This window comes from Pseudonaja textilis, chromosome 3 (assembly GCF_049901715.1).
Source record: "Pseudonaja textilis isolate UNSWEBS1 chromosome 3, rPseTex1.2, whole genome shotgun sequence".
NCBI lineage: Eukaryota > Metazoa > Chordata > Lepidosauria > Squamata > Elapidae > Pseudonaja > Pseudonaja textilis.
Genome location: NC_141992.1, coordinates 56,678,143 through 56,700,794, shown reverse-complemented (window position 1 = coordinate 56,700,794; position 22,652 = coordinate 56,678,143). Strand labels below are relative to the sequence as shown.

The 22,652-nt window shown below is 36.1% G+C and overlaps 1 protein-coding gene and 1 non-coding gene across 12 annotated transcripts in view; both read right to left on the bottom strand.

The window, feature by feature from the left end:
- MAST2 (microtubule associated serine/threonine kinase 2) overlaps positions 1–22,652 on the bottom strand; it is a 134,716-nt gene that overhangs the window by 43,749 nt on the left and 68,315 nt on the right. For 3 of the 11 annotated variants that reach the window (XM_087929843.1, XM_087929851.1, XM_087929847.1), the window contains 5 exons: positions 13,889–13,980; positions 10,359–10,437; positions 3,342–3,362; positions 1,266–1,344; positions 748–902 (listed from right to left, as the gene is read on the bottom strand). In XM_087929843.1, the coding sequence (XP_087785969.1) occupies positions 748–902; positions 1,266–1,344; positions 3,342–3,362; positions 10,359–10,437; positions 13,889–13,980 (426 nt within the window). The remainder of the gene's footprint in view (positions 1–747; positions 903–1,265; positions 1,345–3,341; positions 3,363–10,358; positions 10,438–13,888; positions 13,981–22,652) is intronic. The other 8 variants (XM_087929844.1, XM_087929848.1, XM_026707022.2 and 5 more) reach the window with 5 other exon arrangements.
- Positions 7,075–7,180, bottom strand: LOC113440742 (U6 spliceosomal RNA). The gene has a single exon (XR_003374754.1). It is a non-coding gene; the product is annotated as a U6 spliceosomal RNA (small nuclear RNA).

The following is a 22,652-nucleotide window of genomic DNA, read 5'->3' as shown; positions in this document are numbered from 1 at the left end:
TATGTATGCATAATTAGTATGTAATTCACTATACATGTTTTATACATGGGAGTCAAATTGCAGCATTCTTCTCAGACTCATGAAAACAGCCACATCTTTTTTTCTTTTTTTGGATCATACAGTTGTTGAGGTTGAAAATTAGTGTACTAATGTGATTAATCAATTATTTTTTTACTTCCCAGCCAAGGGGTCAAGAAATGACCAGAATCTGGGTTTTTCTACTCCTATGACATTAGCTCTCACAAGTACATAAATAAAATCCATTGTTGCTAAATTTCATTCCCAGGCATTCTAGTCAATATGGACAAATCAGCAATAATTCAGCAATATTTAAACATGTGGTTGTTCTTCCTTAAAACAAAAAAAGTTATTTAGGATCTAATCTAAATATATTACTGTTAAGAGATATTTTATTTTTTCCAATGGTTGGAGATAGCATGTTTATACAGCCGCTACTGTATTTATATTGTGTTTTTATTGGTATAGCTGGCTATACAGTAGATGCAAGACTTGTATTGGTCCATCTAGCCCACTGAGTCTGGCAGCAGTACTTCAAAATTTTAAATAGGAGTTTTTTCAGTTCTAGATGTGAATGCCAAGGATTGAATCTGAAGTTATATACAAACCATACAGTCTATCATTTGAATTATGGTACTGCTGCAGCAATTCATGGGCGAAACAAAAGTAATTTTTCTTATGGGGATATCACAGAAAATTAAGGAAAAGGATGAAGGATTTACGGATTACCTCAGACTACGAGATCGAGGCCGCATTGCTGGAGAATGTCTTCCTTCCTCGTCAGTGATACTCTCTGTGCTGAAGTGCTTTGTCAGAAAGTGAAGTTCATCAGCTGTTGGTTGATAGGGCAGCTGGTGTAGCTTCTCCTGAGATGAGCAAGATGACTAAGAACAAAATGTATGCAAGAGAATACTTAAGGACAGGCAAATATTTTACAAAAATACATAATGACTCATTTCAAGGAGAAAAAAATACAAATGTTCATGTATCTTGTGTTTGTCAGGTGTTTTCGTTAATATATTTTAAATGAATAATATAACAGAATGAAACTTCATTATGAAGGAAATACAGAATATATTTTCATTTGGAATCTAAAATCAGTTATGATATTCCCCTCAAAAGTGTTTTAAGAGTACATTTCTGTCAGAATATGAAAAAACAAATATTTATCTAAAACATCTAAAATCCCATTAACTATCAGGAGGAAGAGAATCTTTCATTAATCAACACAGTGAGCATGAACTTACTGAAACAGTTGAACTTGGAGTGTTAGTTCCATATCCAGAAGAAGGGAGGGAGGCCAAGGACCAACGGCGCCCATCTGTCCTAGAAAAAGATACAAACAGTATTATTTTAAAATGTTATTTGAAATGATTTAAATAATAGATTTTGCCTATTTAAATGATTCATATGCCATCAGACTGTAGTTAAAAATCCAATTTGCCACTTGCAAATTGTTGCTGACCCAAAGAATAAACACAGCAGAACAACATGTCAGATATCTTACACAGAATATACACATAGTCAACAACTATGTGTCTTCTAAACAAATGTTTTCTAAGGTTTTTGCTGTGTTAATCTTTTTTATCTTAGGTATTTCAAAAGAAAGTCAGGAGCAAACTTCCCGCTCAATCTACTATATATAGAAACACAACTTACATTTCAAATCCATTTAGAAAAAAAACTTAACATTTAATTTATGCCTTCATGCTTCATGCACAAGATCACAAATATTTAAAATGTTATAGAATCCATGCTACAGTTAAAAACCCCAAATAGGCAATATTATTTTTTTAAATGCCATTGTTATTGTTGTGTCTTGTCACTGTATGTTACATTTTATATGCAAAATTCCATTTTCCTGAATAAAGCATCTATGACCTGATCAAGCAACTCTTCTTGTGCTCTTATGGTCTTCAAGGTGTTTTTTCTAAAATATATGTATTATAAATATTTTTTCAATATTTTAAAAAAATATTGTAAAGAAGAAACTGCAGGGAAATCAACACTAGAAATAATGTTTACAAATACATAAACATGATGCAAAATATTAACTATTCCTTGGCATGATCATGTTTAAAAATCACAATTAAAAAAAATCAGGGCCCTTACAAAACAAACGTCATCCAAAGAAATATATAAAGCAAATAAAGAAATATGTTTCACCTGTAGTTTTCATATGGAAAAACTACTTCTGTTTAATGGATCAACTTATCAATAGCCAATATACATAATAAAAAGGAGTACTGTTTCTTTGAAAGGAGCAGTTAGTTCCAAGGCAGAAATTTTTCAAGCAGTGTTCACTTAGCAACTGCAGAATTAGAATGCCTATTAACAGTAATTATTAGATTTGTAACTTTTATTTTCAGTTGCAAAAATCCTTAGTCATTAACTTTTCCTTTACAATTATTTACCGACAGTAAACCTTTCACTTGAGGTAAAACAGAACAGCAGCCCGCTGCTCCTATATGACACTTTTCATGATACTGACTTGTTTGCAGGTACATTTTGCAGTTGATTTAAATTAAAAGTAATATAATACAGCTCCCAGAGTAGTAAAGAAGCAGGCTCTTTGTGAACAAGAAAAGACAAAGTAAAAATAACCTCAACTAAAAGTACAGGGCAGGTTTTGTGAATGGATGAAGGCTTTTGAAAATTCACATACTGCTCAAACCAGTGGTTCTCAACATGTAGTCTGTGGACCCCTGGGAGCCCATGATGTCGTCACACAGGGTTTGTGAACACTTTAAGAAATATTATGATTTAAATCATGAGTGAAGTCTTAGTGGTCCTGTGACTACAGTCTATGGCCACAAAAGGATTTAAAAGGCGTCTGTGGTGAAGAAAAGGTTGAGAACCATTTACACTATTAAATAGAAAATACTCTAGATGCAACACAAGAACTTTATTCTCCCCCTCCTCCTTTCCCCACATATCTTGGGAAATATTTCTTCAAAAGATGAGATGATACCCACAACTGAAAGAAAAATGAGCTTTTTTATATTATCACACAGAGGACAAGATCAACTCACTAATGCTATTATCCCATACAGACTTATTGCTACGTATTTTAATTCTGGGTTCACTTCTGAATTGAATAAAGTTTATTTCCCTTTTAAGTTGATATGTCTACAGATGCATAATAGAACATTTCGAGGGGCAGCAATATTTTCTTTTCAACAGAAGTCACTCATTTTAATCGGTCAAGAGAAGTGTTGCCAACATGCCTAAATGGGTTATGAAAGCATGAGCTCGCCAGGACTGCAACATGCAAAAGCTTTCCATTCATACTGCATACAACTTACATCTGCTGTACCATTTACCTGTCTGCCCTGTGTCCATGGCTACATAAAAACAAACAGTACCAGCAATAAAAATGGGAACAAAATACAGAGTGTTTGTAAACATTTATCAAATAGTTATTGTTATTCCTTTAAATATCCTAAGCAATTTTATGAATGAACTTGTAATGTAAGAAAACAACAAAAGAAACATATCATTTAATGACAGATTTATAAATGAGATTTGTACACCATCAGATTTATACTGACACTGAAATAATTCCACCACTCAGCTTTGAGAATTATTCATATTTATCCTGCATATATAAGTAGAGCCCAACTTTCATATTCTTACCAAATTCAGGTAGGCTCACAAAATACTGAACTTGAGATTTGTTGTTAAATAATATTTTCTTAGCAAAACAAAATGGTAGTAGCCTGATATCTTAACAATATTGATGGGATTTTTAAAAACTGCTAGTGAGATAACTTATAAACAAAGGTATAAAAGGGGTGTTGGTACTTACCTGACACGCCCTTTCTCTGTGAGCTGTGAAGAGCATCCATTGTTTGGGATGATGCTACTGTCGCTCGTTTGATAGGCTGGGCTTTAATTGAGAGAACGCTCCTCCTCCTCCACGGGACTCCTCCCTAGCGTCCCCAGTTTTGGTGAAGTCAAAGTGATGAAATATTTCTTTTCCTTCACCCTTTCTAATACTTGGCCGGAACAGCATCCCACCAGACGAATAAGGGTGGGGATGGATGCTCTTCACAGCTCACAGAGAAAGGGCATGTCAGGTAAGTACCAATGCCCCTTCTCCAGATGAGCTGTTCAGAGCATCCATTGTTTGGGACATACCAAAGCTTGGCATGTCCTATGGGAGGGCTTCCGTCTGGTTTGGATTCCCCTTTTTCTTGGTCCCTATGGACCCTTTGTAACACTTTCCTGTCAAAGGCAGCCTCCGTAGAGACGAAGACATCATTCTAATAGTTTCTAAATAAAAGGCGATGGTGAGGCCCATGTTGTCACCTTGTAAATTTTCGCTAGTGGCGCTTCTGGCCCATGTTGTCAACATCGCAGCGCTCCAGGTCGAATGAGCAGTGATGCCCCTGGGTACAGGAAGAGCTTGTGTCTCATAGGACTTGGGAATTGTACTCTCAGCCACTTACTGGTCATTGAGGAAGGGGTCTTGCACCCAATGGTGGGTGGTTGACAAGAAACGAAGAGAACCTTTGTTTCCTAACACACATCGTGCAGTTGAAATATATGCAGAAAGCTTGCCTTACATCTAGATTGTGGCATTGTCGTGCCAGATTTTATGTCAGTTTCAGACAAATGTACGGGAGTATCAGTTCCTATGGAAACCCAAAATTATCTATGGGTGAAAGATGGATCTGGACTAAGGACCACTTTGTCTGTGTGAAAAATACAGAGCTCCTGTCTAACTGACAAGACTACTAGATCCAAGATGTAACTGGCCGATGTAATGGCAACCAAGAGAACCACCTTGTACGTTAGGAATGGAGACGCATGGACTACATGGGCTCAAAGGGAGTTTTCTTGAGTACAGTAAGGACCTTGTTGAGGTCCCACGTGTGATATCAATGCACTACAGGAGGCTGTAAGATTGTAGCCCTGTGCAGGAAAATGGCATATGCATGGGTGATGAGAGATGGACTGCAAGTCTCTCCTAGTGATGACCGATGCTAAGGCCTCCCCTTTGCCTGTTTATATGAACAAGATAATAATGAAATGTCATATAAACAACACTGCCGTCTAACAGGTGTTCCCTTGAGATGAACAGCCAGAGCCATCAGAACCTTCGTAAGAACCTTGGGTAGATGACAACCCAAAGGACAGTGCAATGTATTCAAAACGTTGAGTATTATAACAAAAACTAAGAGTTTTGCTATGTGAGGATCTAATTGGAATGTGGGGATGGGACTCCATTGTCAATGGAGGGTAGAAAATCGCCCCTTCTGAAGCTCAGAAGTATGGAGTTCAGTATACTCATCTTAAGCCTCCTATGAACTATGGATCAATTAAGTCATTTTAAAACTAAAATTGCCTCTGCTGACCTGGTGCCACAGGTTGGTTGCCTGGATCTCCAATAAATGAACAATAGCTGTCTCCATCATGCTCCCTTTAACAGGATCCCCAGAGAGAAGGCAAGTAATGCAAAGGTTCCGGGGAGAGGATGGAAATTCTATAGCCAGGCCTAATCTTCTGATACCTCTAACCCAGGAAACAGTGGTAGAGGCATCCCATCTGTCCGTGAAAGGCTTGAGCCTTCCACCAATAGGGGCACAGTCGTGAGGCCTATGTTGTGCCTCGGAGACCTCTATTTCATGTTCCTCAAGAGATTCTTTTGCTCTGCCCTCCCCTTCAGTATCTATCTCCAGATCGGAAACTATGTGACTGTTGGTGATTCATGCGTCCAGACGGTCCCTGGAGTCTGGAGAGAAAAAGTCCCTGGTAGAGGGAACGAAGGAACCCTCCAAAAAGCTGGGAAGGACTATTTTGGGGTCTATGAAAAGAGAGGAACTTATTTTCTGCTTCTAGTCTCTATCAGAGATAGGTCAGGGGCACCACCAACCAAATTATCTCCCTATATTGGGGAGGAAGCAAGCTTCCATTAGTTGTGTGATATCTGCTTGCCAATGTCTGAGCCATAGCAGTAGGCGAGGAGTAACCTGAGATGCCCTGGCTTGAGCAGATAATTTAATAGAGTTTTGCGGCGTCCTTGTGTGCCCTGATATTGGAATTTGAGATAATCTCCCTCAGATGGCGGAGCAACCTGAGAGACGATCTAGTAAAAAAAGGGGGGATGAGGCCGACTCCGCTCTTATGGCCCTCACATCAGATCGACATGCCCTACATGGGGACAATTTGAGCCTGTATATCCTTTGACTTGAGATTCTCTTCTGCTTCCGTTGGAATTGCAGAGGAGGATGATAATTGCCATTATTGTTTTATCTACTATTGTGGTGATGATAAATTTAGCAGAATGAGAAAACCAAATTAAACATTTGCTATCATATCCTGTAAGAGGAGTGTACACCACTGAAGAGACCCCTTGTTTCTGGATGAGGTCCAAGAACTTCTGTGGGACAGTTATGGCTTCCTCTTACATTATTGGTTGGGAGAAAATTAAATCGTCTGATCCCCCCCTTATAGTAACGATTGTTGGGCCGAGGGGAATGGAATATCAAGGCAGGAAGTAGGTTTTTTTTAAAAAAAAAAAAAACAGAGACTTGAAAAAAGTCTGAGCGCGAAACAGACCTGAAGGTCAGTGGTCTGGCTTAATGCCTTCAATGTTTGACATGCCCCCCCCTTTTAGGGGCTCTGCCTCTGACAGATTTTGGTCACTGTTGTGAGCAGACCCTTCCTCAACCTGTTCCATCTGGTCTCTAGTTTTCCCTCGTTCTGTGCATCACGTGAATGTGTAACTGGATTATATAATACTCCCCTGAAGGAGGTACCTGCTGGTAATGAAGGTCTATTCTGCATAGTAACTAAATCGAGTGAGAATCAAGGTCAGATTGTGGAGGCTGCCTAGCCATCAACTTCTACTGTGCCCCGGCTGTGATGCCTCTTCAGGTTGCCATGTCCCTCCAGGCCTTCAATTTGTCAGGGATATCCTCTGGGAGTAAGAATTCTGTTGTGGTCCCACAACTGTCTGTCAGGCAAGTAGCGCTGCTGAAGGCCTGGGTTGAACCGGTCCCTCTGGGGCTCTCCTGAATGGTGTTGAGAGATACAGGGATGGAGGCAAGGTGAAATATGGAACACTTCACAAATTGCATGTCATCCTTGCACAGGGGCCATGTTAATCTTCTCTGTATCATTCCAATTTTAGTATATGTGCTGCTGAAGCAAGCACTCTGGAACTGGGACCAGCCTGGCTGGGGAAGAGGATTGAGACTTCTGTTCAACCTCCCTCATGCATTTTTTTTAAGATATGCTCATCTAACGCATTTTGGTGTCTCTTGGCATCCTTTGTTGCCTTAGAGGTCTTTCTAGGACGTTTTTACCTACTTTGAGTTGGTTTATTGTCCACTAGGGGTATTTTTGGTTGCCCTTGAAGATTCTGACCTAAAGCCCACAAGGTGAGATATCTATATCTATGTATCTATATGTGTATGAGATATTAATGGACTGTTGACTGGTTCAGAGGACTGATATAAACAGAGACAGGGAATCCTCTTGATATTTGCTCCCCACCCCCATTTTTTGGTAAATTCAATTTATTATGTTATTATTCATAATAATATTGATATCATTAATATTGTTATTATTGATAATGTTTTTGTTATATCTGTGCACAGCTACTAACATAAATTGTTGTGCTGTTACCAAACTCATAATTAGATGACTGAATATGGAATCAAATTGTGAGGCCAAATAGAGAACACCTTTCAGGACCTGTATTGCAATTGGGTGATCCTACAGTCACTGGCGGTCTACAGCTTCCTGCCCAGATGGACAAAGGCCTTGGTGCTCGCTGTTACTGTGCTGCTAGAATTCTGTGAATTCAACTGAAAAAGGAAGCGCAATAGTCAACTTCAGAAAGAGGTCCGTAATCGGCATAAATGTTCCCTGGACCCTCACAGAGTTCCTTGTGAGGGGAAGTGGCCTCTCAACAGATAATACCATGGAATTCTTATAAACAAATTGATGCCGGCGTTGATTTCTCTCGGGTTCCAGGAAGGAGACCCCTGCTTGGGGAAAGAAAAGCCTCTCACAGTTCCAGAAATAAAATGCAGATCACTACCGCATGGTTAGTGAGTCTGCAATGGCACCAGCCGTTATCTCTTTAGGCGCGTAATGAGTTCAATCGGCTCAGCAGCACTTCCACGCCTTGTTGGGAGTCGATACTGCAGACTTTCCCCTTGAATAAAAAGGCGCAGTGGGGCAGATGGGCGCTGATGCCCCCACCCCAGACGGTGTTCCCAGGGGAGAGAAAAAAGCCTCAGACCCTTTTAAAATGGAGACTCTCCCGTCGGGCGCGGGTGGTGGTGATCGTAGTGGCGGCGGCGATCGTAGCGGCTCGGCTTGAAAAGATTGTAATGTGAGTTGTTAGCCATGCAGCTGAGGCATTATCACCTCCTATCATCCTGGGGGTGAGAGATCGTTATCTGAAGCTACAGTGAGCTCCCTTGGCTCGAGTTATATATCGTTGGGAGCAGCTTGACTCATTGAAACTAAAAGCCTTAAAGGAGTTGCTTAGAGTTTAAAAGCAAACCTTTTTGTTGACTCCTTTTGAAGCCTTTGCTATTCCGGCCAAGGGAAAGGAAATTAAGCTGCCTATATCCACGAAGGCTGAGCAAAAACTGGGGACGCTAGGGAGGAGTCCCACGGAGGAGGAGGAGCGTCCTCTCAATTAAAGCCCAGCCTATCAAATGAGCGACAGAAGCATCATCCCAAACAGTGGATGCTCTGAACAGCTCATCTGGAGAAAGGCTATAACTTCCTATCATAATTTAATTGTGGCAACTATGAAGAAATCATTATATTTGAAGACTTCCAATATTTCATCCCCCAAACCTGTAACCTGCCCGTAGACACCACCCTTTGTTTGCATCTGGCTCCCTGCTGCATCTGACTTTTTAAAATATTTTTTTAATCAAAACAAAAATAGAAAGCAGGTTTGGGGTAACTGAAAGCATCATCTTTATTTCCAAGGATATATCTAGGCTAAAATGGTCCCCAAAAGTTCTTTGGGGGAGCAAAGAAAGATGGGGAATAGTACAGAATAGTGTTTTCACTGACAGTATAGCCAAGGTATGGACAGGGTGCAAAAGAAGCGCAGCAAGGTTTGGGAAGTGTGCATGGTGAAGATCTGGGAGGGTGTGGAGGGGTGTGCATGTAGCTAGAAAGGGAGAAGGGTGAGACTTATCCCAGTATGACTCGTGTCTTTCCCTCCTGGCATCCAAGTGAAAATTCTGGGGAAGGGGGCAGGGAAATGTGCAAATGGTGATCACATGATTGTGGGGCACTGCAATTGGTCATAAGTGCGAGAGAGTTGACTTGCACCCAGATTCCAAGGTCAAATAGTACCATCAGTGCCATCATAACTTCAAATGGCCATTGAACTGCTACGGTATGTGGTTTAAGTTTGCATTTTTGACTGGACGTGTTTTCAATTTATTTTACGATTATTTGCTATCCAGGGTCATTTTTAGAGACGGGCAGTTGAATGAATAAATAAATATTGCAATCAATGTATTACAAAATAGCAGAAGTCCACAAACTTGCTAATGCCTTAATAAAGAACATACAAGCAGAGTTTATTGGGGGTGGTGGTTTAGGATTACTGATTCTTTTAAAAATCTCAATAAATTGGAAAATGAGAATGAACAAATCTCAAGTTTAGAAAAGATTAGCCAAGCTCAACCAGCACAATAATCTTAAACAATATTCTTCAATACTGATTTAATGAATATTTTAGTGACCGTTCAAAGTTACAATGGCACTGAAAAAAAGTGACTTATGACCATTTTTCACAGCTACAACCTTTGTAGCATCCCCATGATTATGTGAACAGAATCAGAGGCTTGGCAACTGGTTCGTACTTATGATCCTGTGTCCCAGGGTCATGTGATCCCCTTTTGTGATCTTCTGCCAAGCAAAATCAATGGGGAAGCCAGGTTCACTTAACAATCGGGTTACTAATTTATCAACTGCAGTGATCCACCTAACAAGGCAAGAAAGGTCATAAAATGGGGCAAAACTCATTTAACAAATGTCTCACTTAACAATAGAATAATATCTTAACAATAGAACAAATCCTTCAAGTGTGCTATATTCTAATTCTACCAAAATTCAGGTCCAATCTGAATTCTGAATCTGAAATGTTCTGATATCGATACAAGCGCTGGAATCCTACATCTGATAGACACATTAAAGCTGATATTTTTTAACAACTATTTTTAAAACAATGGTAGAAAGTTAATGAATCCTTTCTCTCTCTCTCTCTCTCTTTCTCTCACATACACACACACACACACACACACACACACATACTCTCTCTCTAATGGAATAAAATCACTCATACATACCTACGGGCAGGAACAAAGGAAAAGTGAGATGGTGCATTTGGAGAAAAATTTCGGGGACTATCCAATGGACTTCCACCTGCTTAAAAACATACAAGACGGTATATGAACCATGCTTACAACTATTTCTATATTATAGTTAATGTGAATCTAACATACAATTTTCAGACTTATGGTTTCTATTGTTATTAATCATAGTGTTCAAACTATTTTCTCTTTTTCTGGTGAGAAATAAGCCAGAATAAATGGTGAAAAACAAATAATGAGGATCACAAATGGAAATATGATGGCTTAGAAGTCCTATGAATTACATGAATTGATCAGGATCTAATCTATGTGACCTATATTATGCCAATCTGGAAATATTTTATTACATAAATATATGTTATTGTCAATGAAGTTACAACAACAACTAATAGTAATAATAATAATAATAATTCATATGCATTAGTGTTTATCTAAAAAGAACTGATATTAATTCCTTCTATACTTGCACCTATAAATATATGAAATGTGAATATAACTATACAGCTTTATAATAAATCAGCTTTAAATTAAACATCCACATAATGTAAAAATGTAAACCACACTGGAGCAGAGCAAAAGTCTAATCAGCCAAACTTTCTGCTCCTATAGTCACCAACCAAATATGTCTTTTAATTCTATGTATCTTTCCTTACTGAGATTTCCCTAGTAATCTAGTCTAGAAAAAATATTAACAGTAAATAACAATGCCCCACACTTCTTTTCTGATCCTGTTTTTGTTTCTCTGCAGAAACCCAGCAGAAGATAATACACCCAGGATGGAATACATCTTCCTCATCAAAAAGTTTAAACAGGAAGCCAAAGGAACAAAAGGCTTATTTCCTTTCTCTAGTCTCTAATCTTCCTTATTTCCTTTCTTATTTCCTTATTTCCTTTCTCTGCATCTGCGCTTCTAAGTAAATCCTTGCCTTGTAACTATTTCTATGTGTGTATGCCTTCAATCCCCACTTCCTATCTTAGGGACATCATATATTGCCTACAAATATCCAGATGGCAACTATATATCTCTGCCATCTTGTGACCATCCAGATTTTATCCTTATCCTAATATCATAGCTTTATTCTATTTCTTCTCTGGGTATCCATGGTTGAGTCCTCTATTCACAAAAACTACATCCTATGACATTTTATGAGACTGCTCTCCCCTAAAAGCAGCCCATCTTTTTTCTTGTACCATTCTTTATGTACAATATACAATTTTGTTTATGCAATAACTTGCAATAAAAGAATTGTATTTTAAGCAGTATTCATTTTCTAATAAATCTAGTGCTAACATATGCATCACACAATTTGGTGGACAGGTACTACGTTGTGACAGGTGTATTGCAAATTCAAACAGATCTCTTGTCTATTTGTTATTAAGTCACCTTTCTCATTTCTACTTGGGTCTCTGGCAAAAACACTTCTTCTGTAATCTCTTCTTCCATCCTATCCTCCCCATTGATGCTACATTATTTTTGCACCTTCATTCAAAACATTGTACATATTCCCATATCTGATTCTTCTATTATCACCATTCAATTATCATTGTAAAGGATAACACTGATCAGCCATTAATTAATGGTTCTCAGAGCAGAAAGAACCATTACATAAACATAGTTCAGCTGCTTCCAAAGACCATTAAAACACCACATATTTGTTTATTCAGCAAAGTGGGAAGAAGGTGGCTAGATCTTAAATATTAAAGCATAGGCTTATATAAAGGCTTGGACTTCTTGCCAGGGCAAATAATATATTGTATTCAGGAATCTGGTTTTTTTTTTCTATAGAAAAGGTTCCATTCTAGTTTTTCAAGTTTCAGTTTTTTCAGCCAATCACTGAATAAGCTTCTAGTATCTGGGCAGTTGAGGGGAGCTGGGTTTCACACCCTGATATTTGAAGCCTGACTTATATGGATTCTGACTTACACGCTACCAATTAATACTTCCTGACATACATTTTAATTCTGCATTTTATTTCCCTGAATTCTAAACCCTGGTCCACAATATTAGGTCACTTTCATTCAGTTCTATTATATCCTTCTAGGTTTGCTTGCTTGCGCTTTTTCTTTTTCTCATTGATTTATTCATGCTCCTTATCATTTGCTCTTCTTCTGTTCCAAGCTGCAATTCCCTCATACACCACAGTTGTCAGAAATCTTGATCACCATCATTCATCCTGACTTTCTTCAATTGAGACTTTCACATAATATATTTTAGGAAGATAAAGTGTAGACTTGGTTAGCAGTTTCAATCATATTCATATTGCATACAGCACAGTTTGCCAATATGTTACAAGAGTAACTGAAAGCCAGTTTTATCTCAAACAGTTTATTTTTATGAAAAGTTTACTGACATACACTCAGGATGCCAGTTTAAAATATTTAGCAGAAAGAGATTATGGTCTTCCTCTTTCCATCAGTTTCCATCACTCTTTCCATCAGTGTTTCTAAGCAAAGTATAGTTTTTCACTGCATACAGACACTGTAATTTCTGATGTGTTTTATGTATAAGTTGTATATACATCTGAATTTGATCCAAATTTTCAGATAGAAGACAGTTGTTTTCAAACAGTGATAACAGGAATGACCTTATACATAACTAATATGTACATTATATGCATTTAATTTCTTGAACTGACATTGCTTCTGATCCAATTCTGCAGTGGGAGCAATCTGCCAGGCTATACCACCTGCTTCACACAGACAATCTGAAGCTGAATAGGAAAAGATAATCTGAAATAGAATAGCTGCTGAATAGTTTCTGAATATACAACTAAGATAATTCAGTGGAATTTGGACTGGACAAAAGTGCCATCCTTACCATCAACAGGGGGGAAATAGTGAAAATTGAAGGAATCAAGATACCCTATGGAAATAACATCAAGAGTCTAGATGAGTACCAATAGCCACTCTGGATGCAATTCGAACACATCTGAAGGACCACATGAAGACCATCAGCTCTGTCAAAATCCCCATCGGTAAATTGCAAAAGAAGCTTTACTTGGAACAACTTACATCCCATGATCCCTTTAATATACAACAACATCTGCCTATCCTAGTCCTTGTGAAAGACTTGAAAATAAACAAAAATCTCATATCCAGTCTAAACATCTGGCTGTATGGCCAACAACAAAAACAACAATAATATCTCTTAGGCATAATATGTTTTATAGAAATGTACCGGTAAACAGTGTAAACATATATGGAAAATAATGTATTTCTATGTGAGTGTAACACATAGAAGTGCAAATAACAAGAAATATTATCAGATAACTATGTTTAACCTTTACTTCATAAAAACATCTACATCCAAATTGGTATTTAATTGGATGATGCCCAATCTATAAGCAACCAAGAAATCTTGTTCATCCATCTTTATTTAAATGAATCCCTTGGAGTCAGAGACCATGTCTATTTATTATATTAAGTTCCAACAGAAGAAATTAAATTAACAACTTAAATTAATTATTTATAACAAAATATATTGCCATATACATATTTTCTATTACCTGCATGTCCATGAAGTGGAGAATGTGGACGTGGGAGTGTTGGAGATGTGCTAGAGGTTACAATCAAGCTTTTTCTATTACTGGTTCGACAGCTGAAATAAAAATACAAATCTTTAAATAAAAGACATAGCATGATTGTACTGATTCAGGATTCCCAAAGCTATGTGCTAAATTGGATATAAAAGTTGAATGAAACAGTGTTATACAACTTTTAGTAGGGCAAAATGGACATTAATATGACTTTCTACATGTTAATTGCTCTCTTTAATTACAGATTGTAGTAATAGTTAAATAATACTATAATATAATGACTGTACAAGTTATACATGAGACTTTTGTCATAAATAATCACCATTTCTAAATTGGAGTAGACAATGAAATTGTAACATTTTCAAAAAAGATTGGATGCCTCTTTGCGTCAATATATCTTCACTAAATTGAAAGAAAATGAGAAAGCCTACAAAAGATATTGTTTATCATACACTTCGTATGTGAAGTGATTAAGAAACAAATATTCTCATGAAATGAAATAGACCACTGCAGACAAGAATAAGTTTCTGTTAAAGTACAAAGAGAATAGGGAAATTCAACTAGAGGACATTCCTTTGCAGGCATTTAACCTTCCAACCCCAAGCATTTCCTCTGTCACCCGTTTTCCCCAAACAGACTGAAAGCTGAGATTCACCAGAAGTAAAGTGGATGTTCCTACTTAAACGTTTTTGATAGTTAATAGCAAGTGAGCTAGCAGCTATAAAAAGAACAGCTAGTATAATGTTGGTAAACATCTTCCACATAGCTATTTTTTTTACTATGGGTTCTATGGGTGTGGATTGGTGGGCATGGCAGGGGAAGATATTGTAATACCACAGCCAGAGGTGGTATTTGCCCATTCTCTGACCTACTCAAAATTTCTGCTACCAGTTCTCCAGAACTGGTCAGAACCTGCTGAATACCACCTCTGATGAGGATGCTAATTCAAGCATATGAAAATGAAAACAAGAACACACTACTAATGGAAATATAGGAAACATATTACAACCACACTATTTAATAAAATTAGTCAAAATGTTCATTAAAGTTCAGTTTTTCACCTAGATTACAATAATTTCTTCCAGATGGGACTATCCTTAAAGAAAATTCAGTAAACTTTAGCTCATTCAAAATGAAGCAGCTGGCCAGTCTCAAGTTGTGCAACTAATTAGTCTTGTTGGATAGAGGCAACAGTTGTGAGATCACTAGCCCAGTACCAAGGTAAGCAGATAGATGAGTAGAAAAAGAAATGTATAGTCACACTCTCCTTAGCAACTGCTTCACTTCACAAAGCAGTCCCAATTGTGGTATCAACTGAGTATTAACTATATTTAGAGTATAATCACTTCACAGTTGAGTGATTGTAACCTTATTATTAGTAATTTTAAAAGGCTATTCAAAATAAATGTTAACATGAGAAAAGTATCTGCCTAAATTCTCAACAAAGCTTTAATAAATCTGAGCCCACAGCTACTGCTGACTCAAAAAACACCTGATCAGCAGCACCTGATTTACGACTAACTTTGAACTTGCAATTCAAGATATAAAATTTCACATGTAAAATTCATTTTTCACAGTACATATTAACTGACTGCAAATGAACCGATTTCCTCCAAAAGAGAAAGAAGGGCTACCAGTTTTCTTTGTATCTATGGTAATCAATCCATAGCATGTTATTAAATCAGGATGAAATAGAGCTACATCCAAGTATAAGCACAATCAGATCACAGACAGTGAAGGGGATGCATTGTGCACACAACTAAGAAATGAATTCTTCTTGTACTTGCTTTTACAAGACGGTTGACAACAGAGGTGAACTTTGACACCCAGCTCAGCAATCAGCTGTTCTGAGTGGTGAGGTGCAGAGGCAATGAAGATGGCAAAGCCGTTCTTCAACATATAGCAGTACATCACTGGTTTTAACTTTCCAGTTCTGGTTTTCCTGTTATTACTACAGAGAAAATTGAACATATTTAAAACAATAACAGAGGCACAGGGACCATAAGTTATGTCTTCATGTCCTTGTAAACAGGTAATCAATTATTTATCATATGTATAACTGATATACCATTAGATGTTAAAGTTCAAAGTTCTGTTGTCAACCATCTTGTAAATTTAAACTAAAATATACATAACAGAAACACACACACACAAATATATATGCACATACATACATACATACATACATACATACATATATACATACATACATACATACATACATGTCGTCCCCTACTCCTTCTTTTCATTAAGCTAGACACATTCAATTCCTGCAACCATTCTTAGTATGCTTCAGCCGCCAAGCCATCTAGTCAAATTTGCTACTTTTCTCTGAATTTTTTCTAGAGTCTTAACATCTTTTTTCTGTTGTGGCAACCAAAACTGATTGCAATATTCCAAGTGTGGTTTTACCAAGGCATTGTAAACTGGTACTAACACTTCGTGTGATCTTGATTATTGCCCTCTTGTTAATATAACCTAAGACTGTGTTGGCTTTTTTGGCAGCTGCAGTACACTAATGGCTCATTCAGCAGGCATTACAAAGATAGGATATACTGTTTCTATTTATTTATCTTATCTTCTCAATTTCCTTTTCCTTCACTGAGCATTCTCTCCCAGTGAATAATATTGGTGAGCATACATGAGGCTGCTTTACAAACTTGTCTGCTTTCTTAAAAAATAACGCTTAGATTCCAGGGACAGAAATGATTAATGCAACACAGTGCGTGCTGATCAGTGTATGCATACTTTCAAACAAGATATATAACTAAAATCACAAGCACTATGAAGGGCACCCAATGTCATATGACATTTCTTTAAGTTCCTTCCCTTTTCAATCAGCAACTCCCCCACATACCCTAAAGATTGTTTTGTTTTGTTTTCAACAGAGTTTGGGACATCTAACTTTTAAGAATAACAAAGCAAAACAAAGGAAGCAAGGTATGAAGGGAAAAAGACAGAATCAAGCTACCAATTCAGAACACCTTGTTTTCAAGAAGAAGAAAAAACTAAAGGAAAGATAAGCAAACCTCTTGTAGGCACCAGAGCACTCACACATTAATGAGAGATGACCTGATGCCCAGTAAAACCAGGGGTTGAAATTTCATGACATCTTACACAGAAAACAAAACATCTTATAATATCTTGCATATTTGTACAAGGCAACTTAGTCCCTACTGTATTATCTTGTGAGATTTCATTATCCCTATTGTACTATTTTAGAAAAATGTCTGATCCAACATTAAAGACTACACAATCCGCAATTGTATCTGGAGGCAAAATGCATACAAAATACCAATTAAACTGTTCATAGCAAGCAATTCTTCTATAACTCAGTATTAGAACTTGGCACAATTTCAAGATAGACAGCGCAGAATCTTAGTATTATATTTCATCAAAAGTTACAGCCGCTAAATTAACTTAAAGAAGGAATAGTTTTATGGAAGAAGTTTCCTATCAACAACTTTTAGATATTAAATTAAATATCTTTATCTATCTTTAGAGTAATGTGCTTCTGATATCAATTATGCAATTGATTATTCAATTCTTTCATGTCCTCTTTAAGGCTTTCCTAAATATATTTAGCTCTTGAAAACAGAGTGTAGACTGATTAGCAGGGGTCAGTATTATTTTCACTATTTATTTATTGGAATTAGCAGAGTAGAGCACACAAGTCAAAAATAATTGTACAATAGTTAAATAAGTGGACTTGGATCAAATATAAACCAAATTCAGCAGAATTTCAATTCCATGGTATCATAGAATTAAGTGTTTTGTTATAATCTTATACCTCATCCAACAGTGCGGGGGAGGGGGGATATTAATCAGATGGATCTGACACAATTTTGTTTGAAACAATGTTACAGACAATAGCAGATATGTATCACAGGGAACACTAACAAATTTCATTTGTTTCAAAACAAATAACTTTTAAAACTGTTACTGAATATGGAAACAATTTATACCAAAGGCTTGCTTGTTCTTATCTATTTTCAAGCATATAATTATTCCTGTTGTTAGTTGCTTTCAAAAATTGCTTCCATCTCAAAATCACTATAATTAAAGCTATAGCATCCATATCTCTACTTAATATGGCTGCGCAGCTGTTGCTTTTCAGCAATATGTCAATTTTAGACTTGTATCTTTTGTTGCATCATGAAGAGAAATAATTAAAATACTTGTTTTGATCTTTTAAATATTCATTTTAAAGACTTTTTGTGTTGTGAATATTTCTAAGAATACTTTTGTCTAAGAGTAATTGTGGTTTTAACACTTCTAGTAAAGATTATTTTTCTCCTACAAGTTCCTGAAAAAGTCATTCAGGCTATTTATAACTAAAATAGATGTTTCTAACAATGATGCAGTAGATTTGAACAGACTTGAGGTAGGCAAGCAGGATACAAGAAACTGTTCTGATAGTTCTGATTGCAAATATATTATGACAATGCCAACATATGGTTTATTTGCCTACCCACTATGCTGATTTGGCAACATTAAAAACTGAAGGGGGAATAACTATGAATGGGGCTTGTTCTTTATAGTAGCTCAGAATGTGGTATTCCTTTTGCTTAATTCATTTTAGTGTTGCAGCACTTCATAAAAGAACAGTAAACAGACCAATAAACTAGTTTACACTGAGGTAAATAATGTAATTATTATTGAACATGAGGAGTGACTTATTTAAAGTAAGAGAAAAGAAACTAATTTTTAATGTTTGTAAACATCTTGAGAAATTATTATTACAGCAAAACTTAAGTTTTTACCACAGTAGTTTTAAACCAACTGTCTATGCACTCTGACTTATTCATGAACTATGAACAACCTAACTACATGCCTATACAACATAACTCTCATCTTTTCTTTACCCCGCATTTTTAAACTTTTAAACAATGAGAACCTCCTGATTAGCAAGTCACCTTATTCCCTGAAATGATATATTTATTATTACAAAATGGCACTATGTATTTTAGTAGCCTGAAGGTACCATTCAAAATTCAATACGGCCTATTGTAAAAATCATGTTAAAACAAAGATTTTCCAGCTTTTAAGAACTTCGATCCCTTTTTTTTAAAAAAAAATCTAAGTATAGATAATAAATGTACATCTTCATCCTACTCTCTTATAGAAGAGAATCTAGGAATCTATATTTTCAATCCCTTTCAGACATCTTAAGTAGCTGTGGATAGTTTAAATATTAAAACATATCTGCATTTAATTACATTTCTCATTCATCAACTTTGATCCCCATAGCATTCTCAATTATATGGAAATAGTAGATCAAGAAAGCATTTTTCATCATATCATCATCATTACTTTTTGGGTTGCCTTAACATTTTGTTCATTTGTTTGTTTGTTTTTGATATTGACAAATTATATGGCATACCCAAAAGGAACCATACATGATCTTTGGAGGCTTCCAAACCAAACAGAAACCCTGTACAATCAAATCACCAGTAAATAAAGGGAATGGAGTACTAACAATACTCCGCCCCCCAAAAATCAAATGACAAAGCCAAATCAAATCATCATTATGAACTATTCCATTAATGTCAGTGAATCAAATATGTAGGTAGAAAGGCTCTTATTTTCAATGTATTTGCTTTGTACTGATTTTATCCCGGCTTATCTGCCTTTATATCTACCTAATGAAGCGTGCATGGAATGACGCTACTTGTCTAAGGAAATTTAATGACATCATTAGAATTGTATCTAAAATCCATTCAATTGGGATGGATGGATGGATGGAAGGAAGGAAGGAAGGAAGGAAGGAAGGAAGGAAGGAAGGAAGGAAGGAAGGAAGGAAGGAAGGAAGGAAGGAAAGTTGATTGTGCTTGTGCTGGTGAAGACAATCAAAATGAATCCGGTATTTGGCCTGAGGTGTACAAGACAAAATGGCAATGATTTGTTTTTTAAAATGCTACAGAAAGAAAAATAGAACTGTCATCCCTACACTGACATAGTGAGTACTTATGCTCCTGAAAGAAGCAAATCATCTTGCTAGTGGGAGGAATTAATGTAGCATGAATTTGAGAAGAATCATGATTCAAGTAACGGCCTGTTTCATATATAAACTTTCTTGTGAGAATTATAAATTAGCCATCATCTTTTTTTCAAAATGATTCTCTTTTTGACAACGTTGCCCTTTTTATGAATGGTCTTTGAAAAACATGCATTGTAGTATCCCTTTAGCAAGTATTCATAATTTACCATCCCTCTAAATGTAGGTCACCATATAATATGAGATTATTAGTTAAAAGATGTTTATCTCCACATTTGTTAAAACATTTATATTCTACTTCTGGATCAAATGGGACTGTCATTATGATCAAGTTACATATGATCAAGTTACATGGCTCCTAGATTTCTTTCCAAGTTCAGTTAAATGTGATGCAGTGACCTTTAAAGTCATTCAGAGCTTGAAACAAGAATATAGAAGGATCACTTCACTTTACTTCAACCTAAAATATCTAAGAGAGAATGAAGTGACAACTCAAGAAAGAATCTTTTTGATTTTGGTAGTCTAACTATGGAAATGTTCTTTTCAAGGGTTCATCTGGCCTACTCTGGTAGTGCAATGACACGAAGTGACATCAGTTTTTACTGCAAACAATCCAAAAGAATAGGTTTTTTCTGTCAGTTTTCAGAATTCATTTTTGTGTTTGTTTGTGTCTGTGTATTTATTTGTATGAAGAAGCACATTCCCATTTCTCATCTTATAAAAGTGGAAATATTTCACATTTCTCAAAATATCACTTTAAAGGAGCCAGTCCCAGAGTTTATGACTTTTTTATACATATAACTCAGAAGATTTAGAAAAAGTAGTAGCAGTGAATATTTCTTGTGAGGATATGGTAAGCTTGACCTCTCTGAAGGAGCAGGGACAGCATTACAGCAAAGTACAGCTGCCAAGGATGGATCCTAGTTGGCAAAATGTCTCCTGAGCAAGAAGATAGCATGGGATTGTCCACATATATTTCAGACCTCTGGTCCTTAAATATAGATGGCAGGCACTAAGGTTTTTGTGGTCAGCTGGTAAATGAAGTAGCTGGAAGACAAGCGATACCATTTATGATCACAAACATAATGTCGCCTAAATGGATGCAAAGATGAACTTCATTTTTAATCAATTTTGGAATTAATTTTTTTACTGCATTCAAATATTAAAGATCTTCAGAGTGGCAAGTTTGACAGCATTCATAAGGTGAGTTTCTTTCAATCTTTAATGAAAAAAATTTTAAGTGCAACTTTAAGAACATTTTTGGGGAAATGTTTGGGAATAAATGGCAAAAATGTGCTTAAAGTGTTGTTTTCCTTAAAAGTTATAAACAAACTAAAGATCTGGATTAGGGTTTCGTAAACAGGATTCTGTGGAAACCTAACAAATACATTTATGAACAGTTTGTATATTAATTTTCAATTTTAGGGTACTAAAGAAAATTTTGTCATTTGTACAAATATATATCTAAATTGTGTGTGTATTTGTGTATGTATATATCTGTATGTATATGTATGAATGTATGCATGTATGTATAGATTTAAATTATATTAAATATAAATTATAATATAAATTTATACATATATAACAGGAAGTGAAAATGTCCACTTCCAGAAATTATATACTTTTAGAAGATATTTTATAAAAGATAGGCAAGTAATACTTTATTAAATGAAAAAGTATACTTAATAATACACAAGAAATAATTTAAAATGCTTTAAAACAGTAAGTATGTTTGGTGCATTCTATCATTCTGCTTATTTCCCAAATTACAATCTTATTTTAACTACAATCAGTTGCAGATCTAAAAACAGCTACCAAATTTATATCTTACATGAGACAGAAACAAATAACTCTTCCAAGCATCCTATTATTCAAAACAAAAATGAATTTCCTTTTACCTCTATAGTAGAGCAAGAGAAATAAAAACAGGGCAGCTGGCTGTGCAAAGAAAATGGCTCAACAAATAATCTGATAATAGATAAAATCATTTAATAAAACATATAATTTTAAAATATTACATTCAATTTTATTAAATAAGATCATGCGTGAACTTTGCTAGAATGGTTGACATATTTGCAATGTTTTCCCCAAACTGCTTTATCGCAATTTATAATACTAATATATATTCATGCTCTTCTGAAATACAAGATTAGAACACAAAATTACTTGGATATAATCCTATGTTCCAATATAAGAATAAGATACACTATCATATGCATCACTCTTCTAACCAAGCTAAGAAAGGCAAAGTATCTTATAGCTAGGGGGTTTCCAATATTCCTCCACTTTTGGAAATTAAGATAGTTCAGAATCATTTGATATGGATGGCAAGAATTCAGCTATCACTGCTATATTTAAGAAATTTCTCTTAGCACAGCTCAGTTTGACCTAGATCTTACACATAAATTTAACACCCTCTAATGAAATATCATTTTACTCCCATTTTAAAATTCAAAGGAGACAGTCAGAGGAAGTCTTCTTAATTTTATCAGAGGTCCCTGTATCATTTTCTTTATATAATGTTGTTTTATTTGATTGTTGTTTAACCACAGAGTCACTTTTTACAAATGCTCATCACTAACCATATTGTGAAATATGTGGATGATACAATAGTGGTGGACCTTATTCAGGATGATAATAAGGATTACCGGGAGGAGGTAGAACAGGGGTGTCAAACTGGCAGCCTGCGGGGCAGATGTGACACACACAGGCCACACCCACACCAGCTCTGCGAAT